This window comes from Protomyctophum bolini, assembly GCF_963924005.1.
Source record: "Protomyctophum bolini genome assembly, chromosome: 4".
NCBI lineage: Eukaryota > Metazoa > Chordata > Actinopteri > Myctophiformes > Myctophidae > Protomyctophum > Protomyctophum bolini.
Genome location: NC_137865.1, coordinates 19,652,100 through 19,666,037, shown reverse-complemented (window position 1 = coordinate 19,666,037; position 13,938 = coordinate 19,652,100). Strand labels below are relative to the sequence as shown.

Genomic DNA, 13,938 nt, shown 5'->3' with positions numbered 1-13,938 from the left:
CATTAGTGGAAGTAAGCAAGGACCGTGTTTCCTTGTTCCGAGATGAGTGCCACTGATAGAAACGTCACAGTTTTTCCCAACATTAACACATTTCCAATCTATGCAGATGCCAGGGAGAGGGGGGGCAGTGATAGACGGAGACAGAGAGAGAGGGAGAGAGAGAGAGGGTGGAAGGCTAGACTCATGCAAAGCAATGTACTTTTCCTGGGTGCTTATTGTGATGTGTTAGGCCATCTTTGCACGCACTCTCTCTGAACTGTAGGCCTATAATTAACGTCTAACATCCCACATTGCATGGTGGTACAACAAAGACCCTGCTGCAATACAGACATTGATTGATTGATTGATTGATTGAACATTTTATTTCACAGTATGCAGAATGGGTACATTTCAAACGAAAGCACAAGTCAACACAAAAACTGTTACTGTGGACCACACCATGATAAAGCATTACAGTTGTTTACAACAGGGTCCACCGTATGTGAGTGAGTGAGTGAGTGAGTGAGTTTAGGTTTTAGATTTTTTTTCATAAATCAATGCTATTCTGTGTGTTGGTTGAAAAAATAGTGAACCAATGAAAGGTATTACAAAGCGCTTCATACAAAACTCCATTGGACCCTCAAACTGTCTGTAAAGCAGCTAACTCCACCACCTCTACCTCTCATGCTGTCTGCTAAAGCAGCTAACTCTACCACCTCTCTACCTCTCATGCTGTCTGCTAAAGCAGCTAACTCCACCACCTCTCTACCTCTCATGCTGTCTGCTAAATCAGCTAACTCCACCACCTCTCTACCTCTCATGCTGTCTGCTAAATCAGCTAACTCCACCACCTCTCTACCTCTCATACAAGTAATTGACAATATATAAAGTCACAATATCAACTTTGATGCGGCACGCATTGTTTTAAATATATAAGGTTTTCTTAATTTCTTGGAAAATGCATAGGCCTAATTTTCATTTCCTGAAAAATGAACATTTTGGCGTTTCCGACTGCAATTATGTATACTGTATGTAGTACTGTAGGTTTCAGCGTTACAGAAGCCTATGAATGACAGGCTACACCGCTACAGTATATAATAGATACGGAAAAAAACACCTATTCATGGGAATATTTCTAGCTAATCTAATATTCCTATTCATAACATAACTATAATCTGTTACATGAAGAAATATAAATATTCCTGACTCTTTTGATTTATACCGTTTATACCTACAGTACGTCAGTGTTTTATATATCTATTTGTAACGGTTCAGCAGCCAAAAATACGTATCCATTTGGGGGGCTCTTGGCACACTACTGATCCTTTAAAAGGCATTTGTAGAATCAGCCTAGCTCAGGTCTTAACGGGTTAAATGGATACTGTCTGCTTGTGTGATCCAGGGTGTCGGTGCCGGCCCATTCCCTGTGCATGTCTCCCATGAGTCCATGGAGTATAATGGTGACACGCCACACCTCTCACTGTTCTGATTACTGACATACTTTATCCCTCCCTGCTCCAATCTGTCATACATGATGTCTGTCTGATGCACCCCCTCGGCCTCTATACTGACTGACTGACTGACTGACTGACTGACTGACTGACAGACGTAGGTAGGTAAGTAGGTAGTTAGGTAGGTTGGTTTGTAGGTAGGTAAGTAGGTATAGGTAGGTATGTAGGTAGGTAGGTTGGTTTGTAGGTAGGTAGGTTGGTTGGTTGGTAGGTTGGTAGGTAGGTAAGTAGGTAGGTAGGTTGGTTTGTAGGTAGGTTGGTTGGTTGGTTGGTAGGTTGGTAGGTAAGTAGGTAGGTAGGTTGGTTTGTAGGTAGGTTGGTTGGTAGGTAGGTAGGTAGGTAGGTAGGTAGGTAGGTAGGTAGGTAGGTAGGTAGGTAGGTGTAGGTAGGTAGGTAGGTAGGTAGGTAGGTAGGTTGGACCCACAACAAAATACATATACATTTTTTCCATGAAAAAAACGCACATACACAAACTCATGCACCCTCATACACTCTCAAAAGAGAGAGAGATGGGGATGGGATTGGGGCGGGGGGTGGGGAGGGCATTAATCAGACTTTGAAAGCTACATTAGAAGTAAGAATGCAGCCCTGATTTCAGTGATTGTATCTCAAAGTATCTCAGAGTCCCCCAGGAGCAAACCGGCGCACTGTAGCGCTTCAAAGCTCTGGAATAGTTGCAACTTTATTTTGCATGTTTTTGTTTTTTTTCCCATTTGAAACACACTATTCCATGATGCGTAGGAACGATCACAAGGTTACGACATGAAGAAGTAAAATAAGGAATTAAGGATAGAGCCCTGAGGGACTTCACTCCGGTCAACCATATTAGGGTTTAAGAGGTTAACTCTCTGGCCTCTGGCTTTGGGACAAGAAACTCTTCCTGGTTCCACAGGTACAGACTGACTTGTCTCAGGTGGTAATGTGTTGATACTGTATGACGCAGTGTTACCACCTATAAAGTGATGTCTTGTCTCAGGTGGTAATGTGTTCATAGGATATGATGCAGTGATACCACCTATAAAGTGATATCATGAAATTTAACGGCCATGACATACATGTTTTACTTCCTTAATTGTACAACTTCCTTTAAGTATACAACTTCCTTAACACATTTTAAACAAATAGCTGTGTTATATAGGCTACAGTATGCTGTATGTTACATACTGTGACCAAAACAGTCCGACCCCAAACACTAACCATAACCCCACGTTTTGGGGCTTGACTGATTTTTTTCCCGGGCCAACACAGGCATTTGCGCTCCTGGTCACGCTCACAGTACAATTATGTGCTATCCCTCAACATCCAATCTGATAATAATTCCCACCAAGTCCACATCAAAAGCCCTGTCATTTCCACCTGTTAATGTACGTTCCCCCAAACAGGATTAAAACCCACGGCATGGCATGGCGACTGGCTGCCTCACATTTGCATGTGTACCAGAGAGGCTCTGTGCTAGAGCACACTGACAACTGTGTACTCTTCATAGAGGCTTTGCAAAATGTATCTGTATGACTCATGGTTCATTAGTTCCTCTCATCAAAGCCAGGCAGCACGACTACACTACACAACACAACAGTACAGTACAGTACAGTACAGTACAGGAGAGTACAGCTATTTTCAATGTACAGTAAAGATCCTTGCAGACTGACAAAATTGGAGGGAGCAGACTTAATAATATTAATGTTTTTATCAACTGGATAAATTACCAAATTTCATCATCAGCCTTTCCTAAGGAAGTGGTTCTCAAAGTTTTTCAAGTCAAGGACCCCCATACAAGATTGCAGTGTTAAAGATGTCTACATTTGTTTTCAAAGAAAGTCGAAATGTGTTTGAAAATAGCTACGGTACTGTAATAGTGGCCCTAGCTGTACAAACAGAACCAAATGGAAGATGTGATGTGACAACACAGCTGATTCAGATTTCGAGTCTAATTCACACCCCATGCGTGACAGCAAGTACTACTGTACGCATAACGGCAGCCAATCCAGCTGTTCTATAGAGCATATATTGGTTCTCGAACCTTTTCATTTCAAGGATGCCCATATAACTGAGAATATACAGATGGGACCAAATGGACCCTACAGGTCAATTCTGTTCCATTTATAATGCATGTACTTATAGCCTACTTATACACTCCCTCCCAGTGACAGAGTGACAGTCCACTGCGGACCCCTTGGCATTGGCCACACACATCCTCTCTACCTATACCTCCCCTCCCTCCCTCCAGAAAGGCCCCTGAGATGAGAACACATCCTCTCTACCTATACCTCCCCTCCCTCCCTCCAGAAAGGCCCCTGAGATGAGAACACATCCTCTCTACCTATACCTCCCCTCCCTCCCTCCAGAAAGGCCCCTGAGATGAGAACACATCCTCTCTACCTATACCTCCCCTCCCTCCCTCCAGAAAGGCCCCTGAGATGAGAACACATCCTCTCTACCTATACCTCCCCTCCCTCCCTCCAGAAAGGCCCCTGAGATGAGAACAGGTGGGTCTGTGACTACAATTCACCGGCCATTTGTAATGGTTACTTCAGGATTTAAATTCAAAAGTATCGAAAGTAGCAGATCTACAAGGTCGAAACACGTTGCTTGGCGCCGCGTTTTGAGATTGTAATTCTGCTACTTTTTATACTTTTGTGTGATGCTGTATAGGATGATGAAGTAAGGCATTCATTTACAAAAACCTGGTGGTGTAAAGACTTGTCACGCAGTAACAGCGCACACATTCAACTAAAGGTTAAACCTAAAGCCAAAAGCCATGCAAATAAAATACAGGATTCACACATAAAGTTCTTGAATAGGTATTGGTAGCCTACGGTACGGTAGGTCCAGGGTTTTGGACACTAGTCATGAATTTGAGTCGTTTTACAGAACAAAAGACTATACATAAATAAATAAAGTTTAGTGAGATGACTAAGATGTCAGTGATTTAAAAACAAAACATTAATTTTATATATAAATAGTAATAATATTAATAATATGTTATATCATATTATATATGTATATATTTTTTTTAGTTGTCAGTGTTTTGGGATTTATTGACCAACTTTAGTATTATACACTATAGAGGTGTTTTCTTTTTTGCATATTTATGGTTGTGAACATCAAAACATTTATTATTTTAGTGTAATGTATACTGTCCAAAATCTCAGGTGTTCCTTATAATTTGGAACACCTGAAAAAAATCATTAACATTGTGAAGTACATCTTGATGATGTCATCAAGATGTACTTCACAATGTTAATGATTTTTTTCAGAACTCCAGTTCTAGGAAACACAGAATGGGGGGGGACCTTTTTTCTATTATTTCCACACAACAGCTCTAAGGTATATTTATGACATAGTAAAATGTTGAAAATGTGTGGCATTCTCCATTAAGGAATAAAAGACACTTGCACTTCACACGGCCAATACAATATTCAATAAAAGTTTCAGTCAAAAGACATTCATCACGGTCCTTGTAGTGTCCAGCCACTTGTATTGCATAGGGTACCAGGATGTTATACACGGGTGGGTCATATGTGATTAAGTGGCAGTCCTTGACCGAAGCGTTGCCTATACTCTTTATTGAGCAAGTGCAAGTATTTTATTCCTTAAATAACACACCTGGTCCTGTCACAATTCAGGTGTGCAAAGACACTTTTGACAGTGCATTACACTAAAATTTAAATTAAAACGTGATCTTCACAACCATAAAAATGACAATAAGCACCTCAAGAGTGTAGCCTAAAGTTGGCCCATAAAACCGAAATACTGAAAACAAAAAAACCCTAAAGCAGATGTATCAATAAACTTTATTTATTTATTTAAATAATTAGGTTTAATGTATTCTGTCTGTTTTCCAGTAAAGGGCTTTACCATTGTTAAAGCAGTCTCCCACTGAAGGTCAGGGCAGCATAATTACAATAATTAGTTTGCTGAACATAAATTTGAATCTATTACAATTCTCAAAGGACCATTAGCCTATTCATCATTACAGCAGTACTGACACTTTCATCATCTGTAAAAAAATAAAAAATAGCACTTTTGTGTCCCCATAGTCACCATGTTGTGTATAGTAGCCTAATAGCTCATTAGTCATTACATCTGTATTTTCAATATGAGCTCAGAAATTCAGAATTCATAGGCTACATGCTAATTTATGCCTGGGATGGTAGGCTATAGGGCAGGCTATCTGACCAGTTACCTGATGCAACAGTAGCCCCACTGAGGGAACGTTACTAATGCAACAGGTGCGGTGCAACCCCGTGGGCTCAACGTAGCCTTTAGAGGACGCAAATACAAGGCTGCCTTTGTCTTAATACTCAAACCACAACACCTGCGTCTTTCTCTGATGCTTTTACAAATCAATGTGATATGATATCCATGAGAAGCTGTCTTCGTGTCTTACCTTGAGGAGTGTATAACACAGCAGAAGGGTTCTCAGTGCAACATTGAGGTGGTGGTGGTGGTGGGACAGGCGCTTCATGATGCTGTTTGGAGGGTGAAGTGAGCGATTCTTCTACCCGATGAATAACGCTTTCATTTCCAAAATGTGTCTTCACTCCTCCTGACAAACGACAACAAAAATATCTTCTCTCTTCTCTCTCTCTCTCTCTCTCTCTCTCTCTCTCTCTCTCTCTATCTCTCTCTCGGTCAAGTTGTTTGGTCAAATAGTGGCATGCGTGAAACAAGAAGGAAAGTTTTCTCTGTCCCCTTACAACGGGGAGGAGCGGTGTGTCCACTCGCGTCACTTTCAAAAAGTTTCAACCCTCCGCTGCGCACACACGCACACACACACACACACACACGCACGCACACACACACACACACACACACACACACACACACACACACACACACACACACACACACACACACACACACACACACACACACGCACACACACACTCACCCACACATGTGCGCGCGTGACTGTGCTATCTGGACTCTGGAGTTGACCGTGCAAAGAAAAAATAACTATGGTATAATCTATCCCCCCAAAAAGTGGAATTCAAAACTTTACTTGAGTAAAAGTACAAAAGTAGAAAGTATAGGCCTACTCATTGTGCAGAATGTTAAGTTTCACAACTTTCAAATGAGTGTGGCCTACATATATTTAGAAAATAGCCAAAGTTTAAATACGGCTGAAGTGATTAATGTAGCCTTTGATTTATAATAATAATCAAAACGTATAGGCCTACAAAGTATAGGCTATAGCAAAGTTCTCAAATAGGCCTACTTGTAGTGAAGTAAAATAAAATATGAATTTGTCTCTGAGATGAGTAAAAGGAAATGTATAGAAAATTGGAAATAGGCGAGAGGGACGTCTGGAGCTCTCTGGTGGAACTGTTTCCCTCGCGACCCGACTTCGGATAAGCGGTTGAAGATGGATCATGGATAGATGGATGGATGGATGGATGGATGGATGGATGGATGGATGGATGGATAGTATACAGAAGATAAACACCTGAGTGACTTACTGTAAGTGGTTGAATTGAAACCATAATACAGTAGGCCTATGATGACGTTACTTTGGATTATGAGTCAACCAGAAAAGGGAACTGGAAGTGAGCAGTTCTTTCAGAGATGTTGAAATACAGATCTGTTTTCAGATCTGTTTTCTTTATAGTTCACTATACTGTTTTCCTTCTTTTTTTTTTCAAGCGATGACTCTCACATGCAGCATCATCCCCCAAAAAGTGGACTTTGTCTGTCGAGTGCATATAGGGCGGTTGTTGAGTAATGTAAAAGCCATCCGGCATTCTTGCCATAACTGAGCGACACTATAGTGTTAAGGAATGCAATGCATGCATGGGGTCCATGCACAATACAACACACAGCTACTAAGGCACAACATGTTTAAAAAGCTGACCCTGTTTCATAAGAGCTTATTAATGCCTGTGATTTAACATGAGGGAGGAAAACAGTGAAACACCAGGCTGATGGTGCATGATGGATGGTGATAGCCTAAAAGGAAAATGCTAGCCTATGATAGTGATTAATCAGTAATGGGTCTCTTCCCACTTTACGCATGACCCTGCTTATATAATAACCTATTGTAATTACAATAATTCATGCTTTCATAATCACTGACGTGGTCAAAACTTTTTTTATTGAAATGAGGGTAATCCTGTTGTTCTGGCTCCAACAAACAGGTATACAGGTGGAGTGGGCACCAAAACAGTGGACATTTATGTTAAATTGGCTATTTTCTTCATGCTATACATGATTTGAACATGTATCATGTTATCAGACCTAATTTCACCCTTCAACTTTGAAGTATAGAAATACAGACATTGATAACCACTGCCATATAAATTAGAATAGTATACAATACAGTATAATAGTATACTTCAGCTCTCACTGGACCGGTTCGCTGGGATGAGGATCAGTGTCTCCAAATCTGAGGCTATGGATCTCAGCAGGACACCGGTGCAGGATTGTGCAGTCCGGGTATAGGGAATGAGGCATTACCCCAGGTGAAGGAGTATAAGTATCTTGGGGTCTTGTTCACGAGTGAGGGGAGGACCGAGAAGGAGATCAGACGGAGAATCGGAGCGGCAGGGTCGGTATTGCAGTCGCTGTACGGCACTGTTGTAACAAAAAGAGAGTTGAGCCAGAAGGCAAAGCTCTCCGTCTACAGAGCAATCTTCGTTCCTATTAAGGTCATCAAGTGTGGGTCACAGAATGAATAAGGTCGCGAATACAAGTGGCCGAAATGGTTTGGTTAGGATGCCTCTCGGGCGTCTCCCTAGGGAGGTCCTCGAGGCACGTCCTACTGGGAGGAGACCCCGGGGCAGACCAAGGCGCAGTTGTAGGAAACACATGGACTCTGGCCTTGGAACGTCTCGGGATCCGCCAGGAGGAAGTCACTAATTTGGCTTACTGTAAGTGGTTGAATTGAAACCATAATACAGTAGCCTAGGCCTATGATGACGTTACTTTGGATTATGAGTCAACCAGAAAAGGGAACTGGAAGTGAGCAGTTCTTTCAGAGATGTTGAAATACAGGATGTGGCTTCAAAGTTGCATGCAATAATCGAGACGATCTACAAGCTCACAATGCATTCAATAAAATACTTATTACTTAAGCTATAGGGATGCTGCTGGGGTTCAAGTGGTTAAACAACGTTTTTCATGTGACTGCATGTGGCCAGCCTGTGACCTTTGACGTCAGTCGTCTATGACTATATGACAGTGCAGGTTCTCAACGTTTTCAGGCCTTGAGCCCCAAAAAGAATCATATTTGAACTGGGAGTGGGGACCCCTCCACCCTGCCAAGCACTTGGAACTGTAGGAGTCATTTGTTTGAATCTGTAAATATTTGACAGATAAATATTGTGAAAATAGAAGATCTACAAACTCACAATGCCACAATGTAATACATACTGTAACATTATGTGAACAAGATGTTATGCAATCCTACTGGGATAGTGGCAACAAAAGTGTTGTCTCAACTGTCCTCAATTGGTCAATTGGTGCATACTGTAGGTTGCCTTCCCTTTGTCTGTCAACTCCCATCCTCAGTTCCACAACATTAGCTCTTTATCGACTACAACAGTGGTTCCCAAAGGAACTGGAAGGGAACTTCCAGTTCCCTTTTCTGGTTGACTCATAATCCAAAGTAACGTCATCATAGGCCTACTGTATTATGGTTTCAATTCAACCACTTACAGTAAGCCACTCAGGAGTTTATCTTCTGTATACTATCCATCCATCCATCTATCCATCTTCAACCGCTTATCCGTAGTTGGGTCGCGGGGGAAAGTGGATAAAAATGACTTAATTTTAGAAATATTTCTAAGTTGAAAGAAACAAGATTGTACAACTTTCGTTACTTGCACATTAAAAGATAAGTCAGAGTCAAACATCACGCCCAAGTTGCGGGCCGAGGTCTTAACATTGTTTGACAGAGTGCCAAGATGTGGAAGGGGATGGTGGAGTGTGAAGGGCCAAATAGGAGGATCTCAGTTTTTGACTCATTAAGTTGGACAGAGTTCTGGGACATCCAACATTTGATTTCTGATAAACAGGTGAGAATTTGGGTCATGTTACTGGTGTCACCGGGCTTGAGTGGAATGTATAACTGTGTGTCATCTGCATAACAATGGAAATTGATGTTGTGTCTGCGTATTATGTGGCCTAGAGGAAGCATATACTGTAGATATATACAGTAGCGGGACCAAAATTGAGCCCTGGGGGACACCAGAGCACATGGGGGGCCTGTGAGGATGAGGCCTTCCCAATGACGACCGAAAAACTCCTATACATGAGGTAGGAGCGGAACCAGTCGAGTGCCCGATCCCTAATCCCGACCCATTTTTCTGACCGCTGAATTAAAATTGAGTGGTCGACTGTGTCAAACGCTGAGCTAAGGTCAAGAAGTGTGGTTTCTGTGCTGTGACACGCACGGAACCCGGATTGAAAATATTCAAATAGGCTGTTAGAATTCATAAAAGAGATAAGTTGTGTAGATACACATTTTTCTAAAATTTTAGCTAAAAAAGAGAGCTTGGAAATTGGTCTAAAATTATTTAAAATTGAGGGGTCCAGTAATGGCTTTTTCAGGAGAGGCTGAACCAGAGCTGCTTTAAGACTGGATGGAAAGATGCCTGATGACAGAGAGTGATTTATGATAGTTAAAATGTTAGGACCATATTGTAGGCAAAACATCCTTGAAAACTCTGGTTGGGATAATGTCCAGAGGACAGGTGGAGGATTTCATCTGAGAGATGATTTGTTTCCAGGGTTGACCGGGGAATCTGTTCAAAATGGATCAGCAGTGTAGGGGCCTCCAGGCCCCAGGGTAAACTGTTGCCTAATTTCTTCTATTTTGTTAATAAAGTGTAATAGGAACTCTTCACACTTTTCAGGGGATGCTTCTAATTGCTGAGTGGGAGGTGGGCCAACTACAGAGTCTATAGCCTGGAAAAGGACTCTGGGATTGTGGCTATTTGAAGTGACTAAATTAGAAGAATAGGACTTGCACGGTGAATCATTGGTGTTGGGTGGGCTAGGGCGTGGAGAGCAGTGCCAACATGCAGACATTCTTTCTGCATATTTGCATTCGATTGAATTCCTTTCAGGTCATTCTGCTTGGATACATACCACTAACTAACTAACTAACTAACTAACCAACCACACACATGAAATCACGTGTCTGCCTATTGGCTCTTTAATTGTCACTATACTAACCTCCCAGAATGTTTTGTAATTGTTGAGGGCCGATAGCCTGACACACACTCAGTCTTAATTTTGTTTCACTTCATTATTCAGATTGAAAGCCCTCTCCACGGCAGCAGTTTCTGGGATGAGCGTTGTCAAAGCGATTGGTTCATACCAACCAATCAGAATAGTAGGAAAGCAGATGACGTTGTTGTCAATCATGCTGCTATGGCTAACCAAACAAACACAGCCAACGAGCGCTACTAGCATGTAAACAAAAGCAGTAAAATATGTCGGATGATGATGTTTATAAAAACCTGTTGTTTCTGTAAAGAAACTATTTATCATACGTTGATTTAATAGCCAGATTGAATAGCCGGTCGTGAGTCACCGCAGTGGGGGCAGCCATTTTAGTTGTCTGACGCTGTCGAGTGAGGGGGCTGATGGCCAATCAGCTGCTGCGATCGGATCGAAACGACACTGACGCCGTCGTAGGGAGAGTCACCAGAACATATTTTCTTAATGGGCGTGGCTAGCGATTCAGGGCTGGAGCCAGGCTAGAGGGCCGAGGGCGCCAGCCCCTCCTATACACTACATGCAGGTATTAATGTTTGTCTTTAGTTCAATGTTGGTTTTGTAAACGCCATTGACAATGAAGGGAAAATTTACATCATAATGTGCCTCATTACGTCATATTGTCTCTTTATTGTTATATTAATACAATATTGTTATTGTCTCTTTATATGTAATGTTTGTGTTTGCACCGTTTGTTTTACATCACCATTACATCACCTAATCAACATGAGTTAGACTTTAATTATATTAGCACCCCTCACTTCACACGGGTGTGATTTTAATTTTTTGTTCGTTATCACCTGGGCGGCTGGGCCCCTGGGGGTCCCGAGACCTGTCATTGAGAACCGTGTGTTCTAGACAGCTCTAAGACAGTCTCCATGTAAAAGACATGCAGTATAGCATTGAGCGTGCTATTATACAGTGCTGAAAAAGACTCACTACACGTCGACAGTTTTTCATATTAAAACATCATCTGTGACGTCTATATAGATCCATGCTCATCTGTCGCCCAGTAGCAGGACAAGAGGGTCTGGTCATCGGAGGACTCCTCTCTCTGTGTAAAAATATTATATATTTTAGCTGACAACATTTTCTGCCACTCTGTTATTGAAGAGCTGTCACCATGATCCAATATCACGTCTGCTTTTTCAGGCTGTTCAGCAGATCCCCTTTCCTTTGCATCTCCGTTTCTCGCCTAATCACACAGTTCACAGCTGAATGAAACAGTTCGGAGAGAAAATGCATCAAAGTGTTTTTCACACTTGTCTTGCTGTGCAATATTTTCTGCTTGTGTTTCAAATATGTATACAATTTAATACAAATTGAGTCAGGTTGTACAATATGTGGAAAGTGCAAGAAGGAAAGGTATTTTGTTTTGTACATTTTACACACACAAGGCAATTCAAAGTACTTTAATGAGGGAACAAAAAAGAGGTATTTAGGGAGTTATAAAGAAAAAACAAAAAATAGTATAGAAAAAGAATACAGTATAAAAAGAATAGAGGTCAACATCCAATTGTTTCTGTTCCTACAATACAACATGATACTCCATCAAAATCAATAACTGACAACTTATTTAGCATCAAAAGTAACAAGGACCACTTCAGCCATTATTTAATTTGACAATTGACATGGACACAACAATCACATTGGATGAACTAGGTGCATTGTTTAAGTGTTATAGCACATGCAGGGCTAATTTGCAACACCTGTCTACAGAATGCTTTAGAATCTTAAAACCGAATAAAATACAAAAGTCTTCATTTCACTAGTTGGAATAAACACACCATTGTGGAAGGTTTAAAGGTTTTATTGAATGAGAGAATGAAGTGATGAGGAGGAGAATGATGATGAGGAGGAGAGCGAAGCGTGGGTTCCGGGGGGGTCGCCGACCCTGAAGTTTTTGGGGAGGGGGTAGTGTGGCGGTCATCCCGCGGTACGCTTGGAGGCGTGATCCCCCCGTGGGAACTGTGAGGAAGGGAGGAGGTGAGGAGAGATGGAGGAGATGGAGCAGTGGAGATGCTGCTGGTCTTGAGGTGGTGATGGGGATGGTGGTGGGATACGAAAAGCATAGAGGATGCTGGGTTGTCTGGGGCGGGTATAAGTAGGCTCAGGTAGATTGTCATGGAGGGCGGAGGATGGCGTGAAGGTATGGTCATGGTATGTTTCTCCGCCTCCTGAACATCAGTTGTTCCAACTCCATTATAATCATAAAACCAGACCCAATACTTTAGTGAAACAAAAGTAAAAAACAATCATTCCAACAACCAGTCAGAAACTATTCATGTGAGCACAGTGGATTTGATTAAACCGTTTTTTGAGTCCTCTATTAGAGACCGTCTAGCCTCGGAGACCACAGGATTCTCTAGTTTTAGATCTTTGGGTGGTCTTCATGTAATTGGTCCTCTCTAACGCTTATAAGATGGCACCATTTCTGACTCATCTTAAGAGGACTGTGGACCATTCATGAACCTGCCTACCAGTGACATAATCGGTATAGGCATCGAAAGGCTGTAGTTTGATCTGTTTGCATTAAACAACGTTAAACAATGATAAACTCACTTTACATATTGCTTTGCCACTCGATGTGCCATTCACTTTAAGCATGCGCATACCAGGACTGAGCCCGATTGGCAGGGCTGTTGCGGGCTGGGTCTTCCCAGCCAACAAATCTCTCTGCGACAAATCTCCTTGCCAAAAATGGCCGATCCAAAACGCAACTAATGCCCTATGGACCTGGTTGCTGTGGTTAATTAATGTGGTTAAAGTTAAGTATTTATTTTTAAAAACCATGCAGTCCCAAATCTGCAGAACATGGATTCAAGGAAGTACAAAGTTAATACAAAGGGAAGGGTGTGCGTGCTGCAGTGTTCCTGGAACAGACTCAACACCTTGACGCCGGATAGGCAGACAGGACTTTCTTCATGTTGACCCTCCTCTCCTCCGTTATTTCCCCCGGGGACCCATGTGAAGACAAATATGAGATAACTATAAGGGATGTTTGTTTGAAGCGTTCCATTCCTAATGAACCTCATGCAGCCTTTTCCTCTGCATGCTGTCCATGCACTGTACCGTAGAGATGTTAAACAGGGCCGATCTACCATGGGCATCCACAGACATTTTAGCCACTAATCCGAATGAAATAAATGATGTCTAAAATTAAATAGTGTTTTATTGTTGGTGAGAATGCAGCTGAAAAGTGCAACTGTGTGTAATGGAGCAACAA

The 13,938-nt window shown here is 41.9% G+C and overlaps 1 protein-coding gene across 5 annotated transcripts in view; it reads right to left on the bottom strand.

Moving 5' to 3' along the window:
* Positions 1-6,102, bottom strand: part of LOC308313653 (receptor-type tyrosine-protein phosphatase eta-like) — a 53,628-nt gene extending 47,526 nt beyond the window's left edge. For all 5 annotated transcript variants that reach the window (XM_080760895.1, XM_080760899.1, XM_080760900.1 and 2 more), the window contains exon 1: positions 5,881-6,102. In XM_080760895.1, coding sequence (XP_080617021.1) covers positions 5,881-5,958 — 78 coding nt within the window. In that variant the 5' untranslated portion in view covers positions 5,959-6,102. The remainder of the gene's footprint in view (positions 1-5,880) is intronic.
* Positions 6,103-13,938: the final 7,836 nt, after the last annotated feature.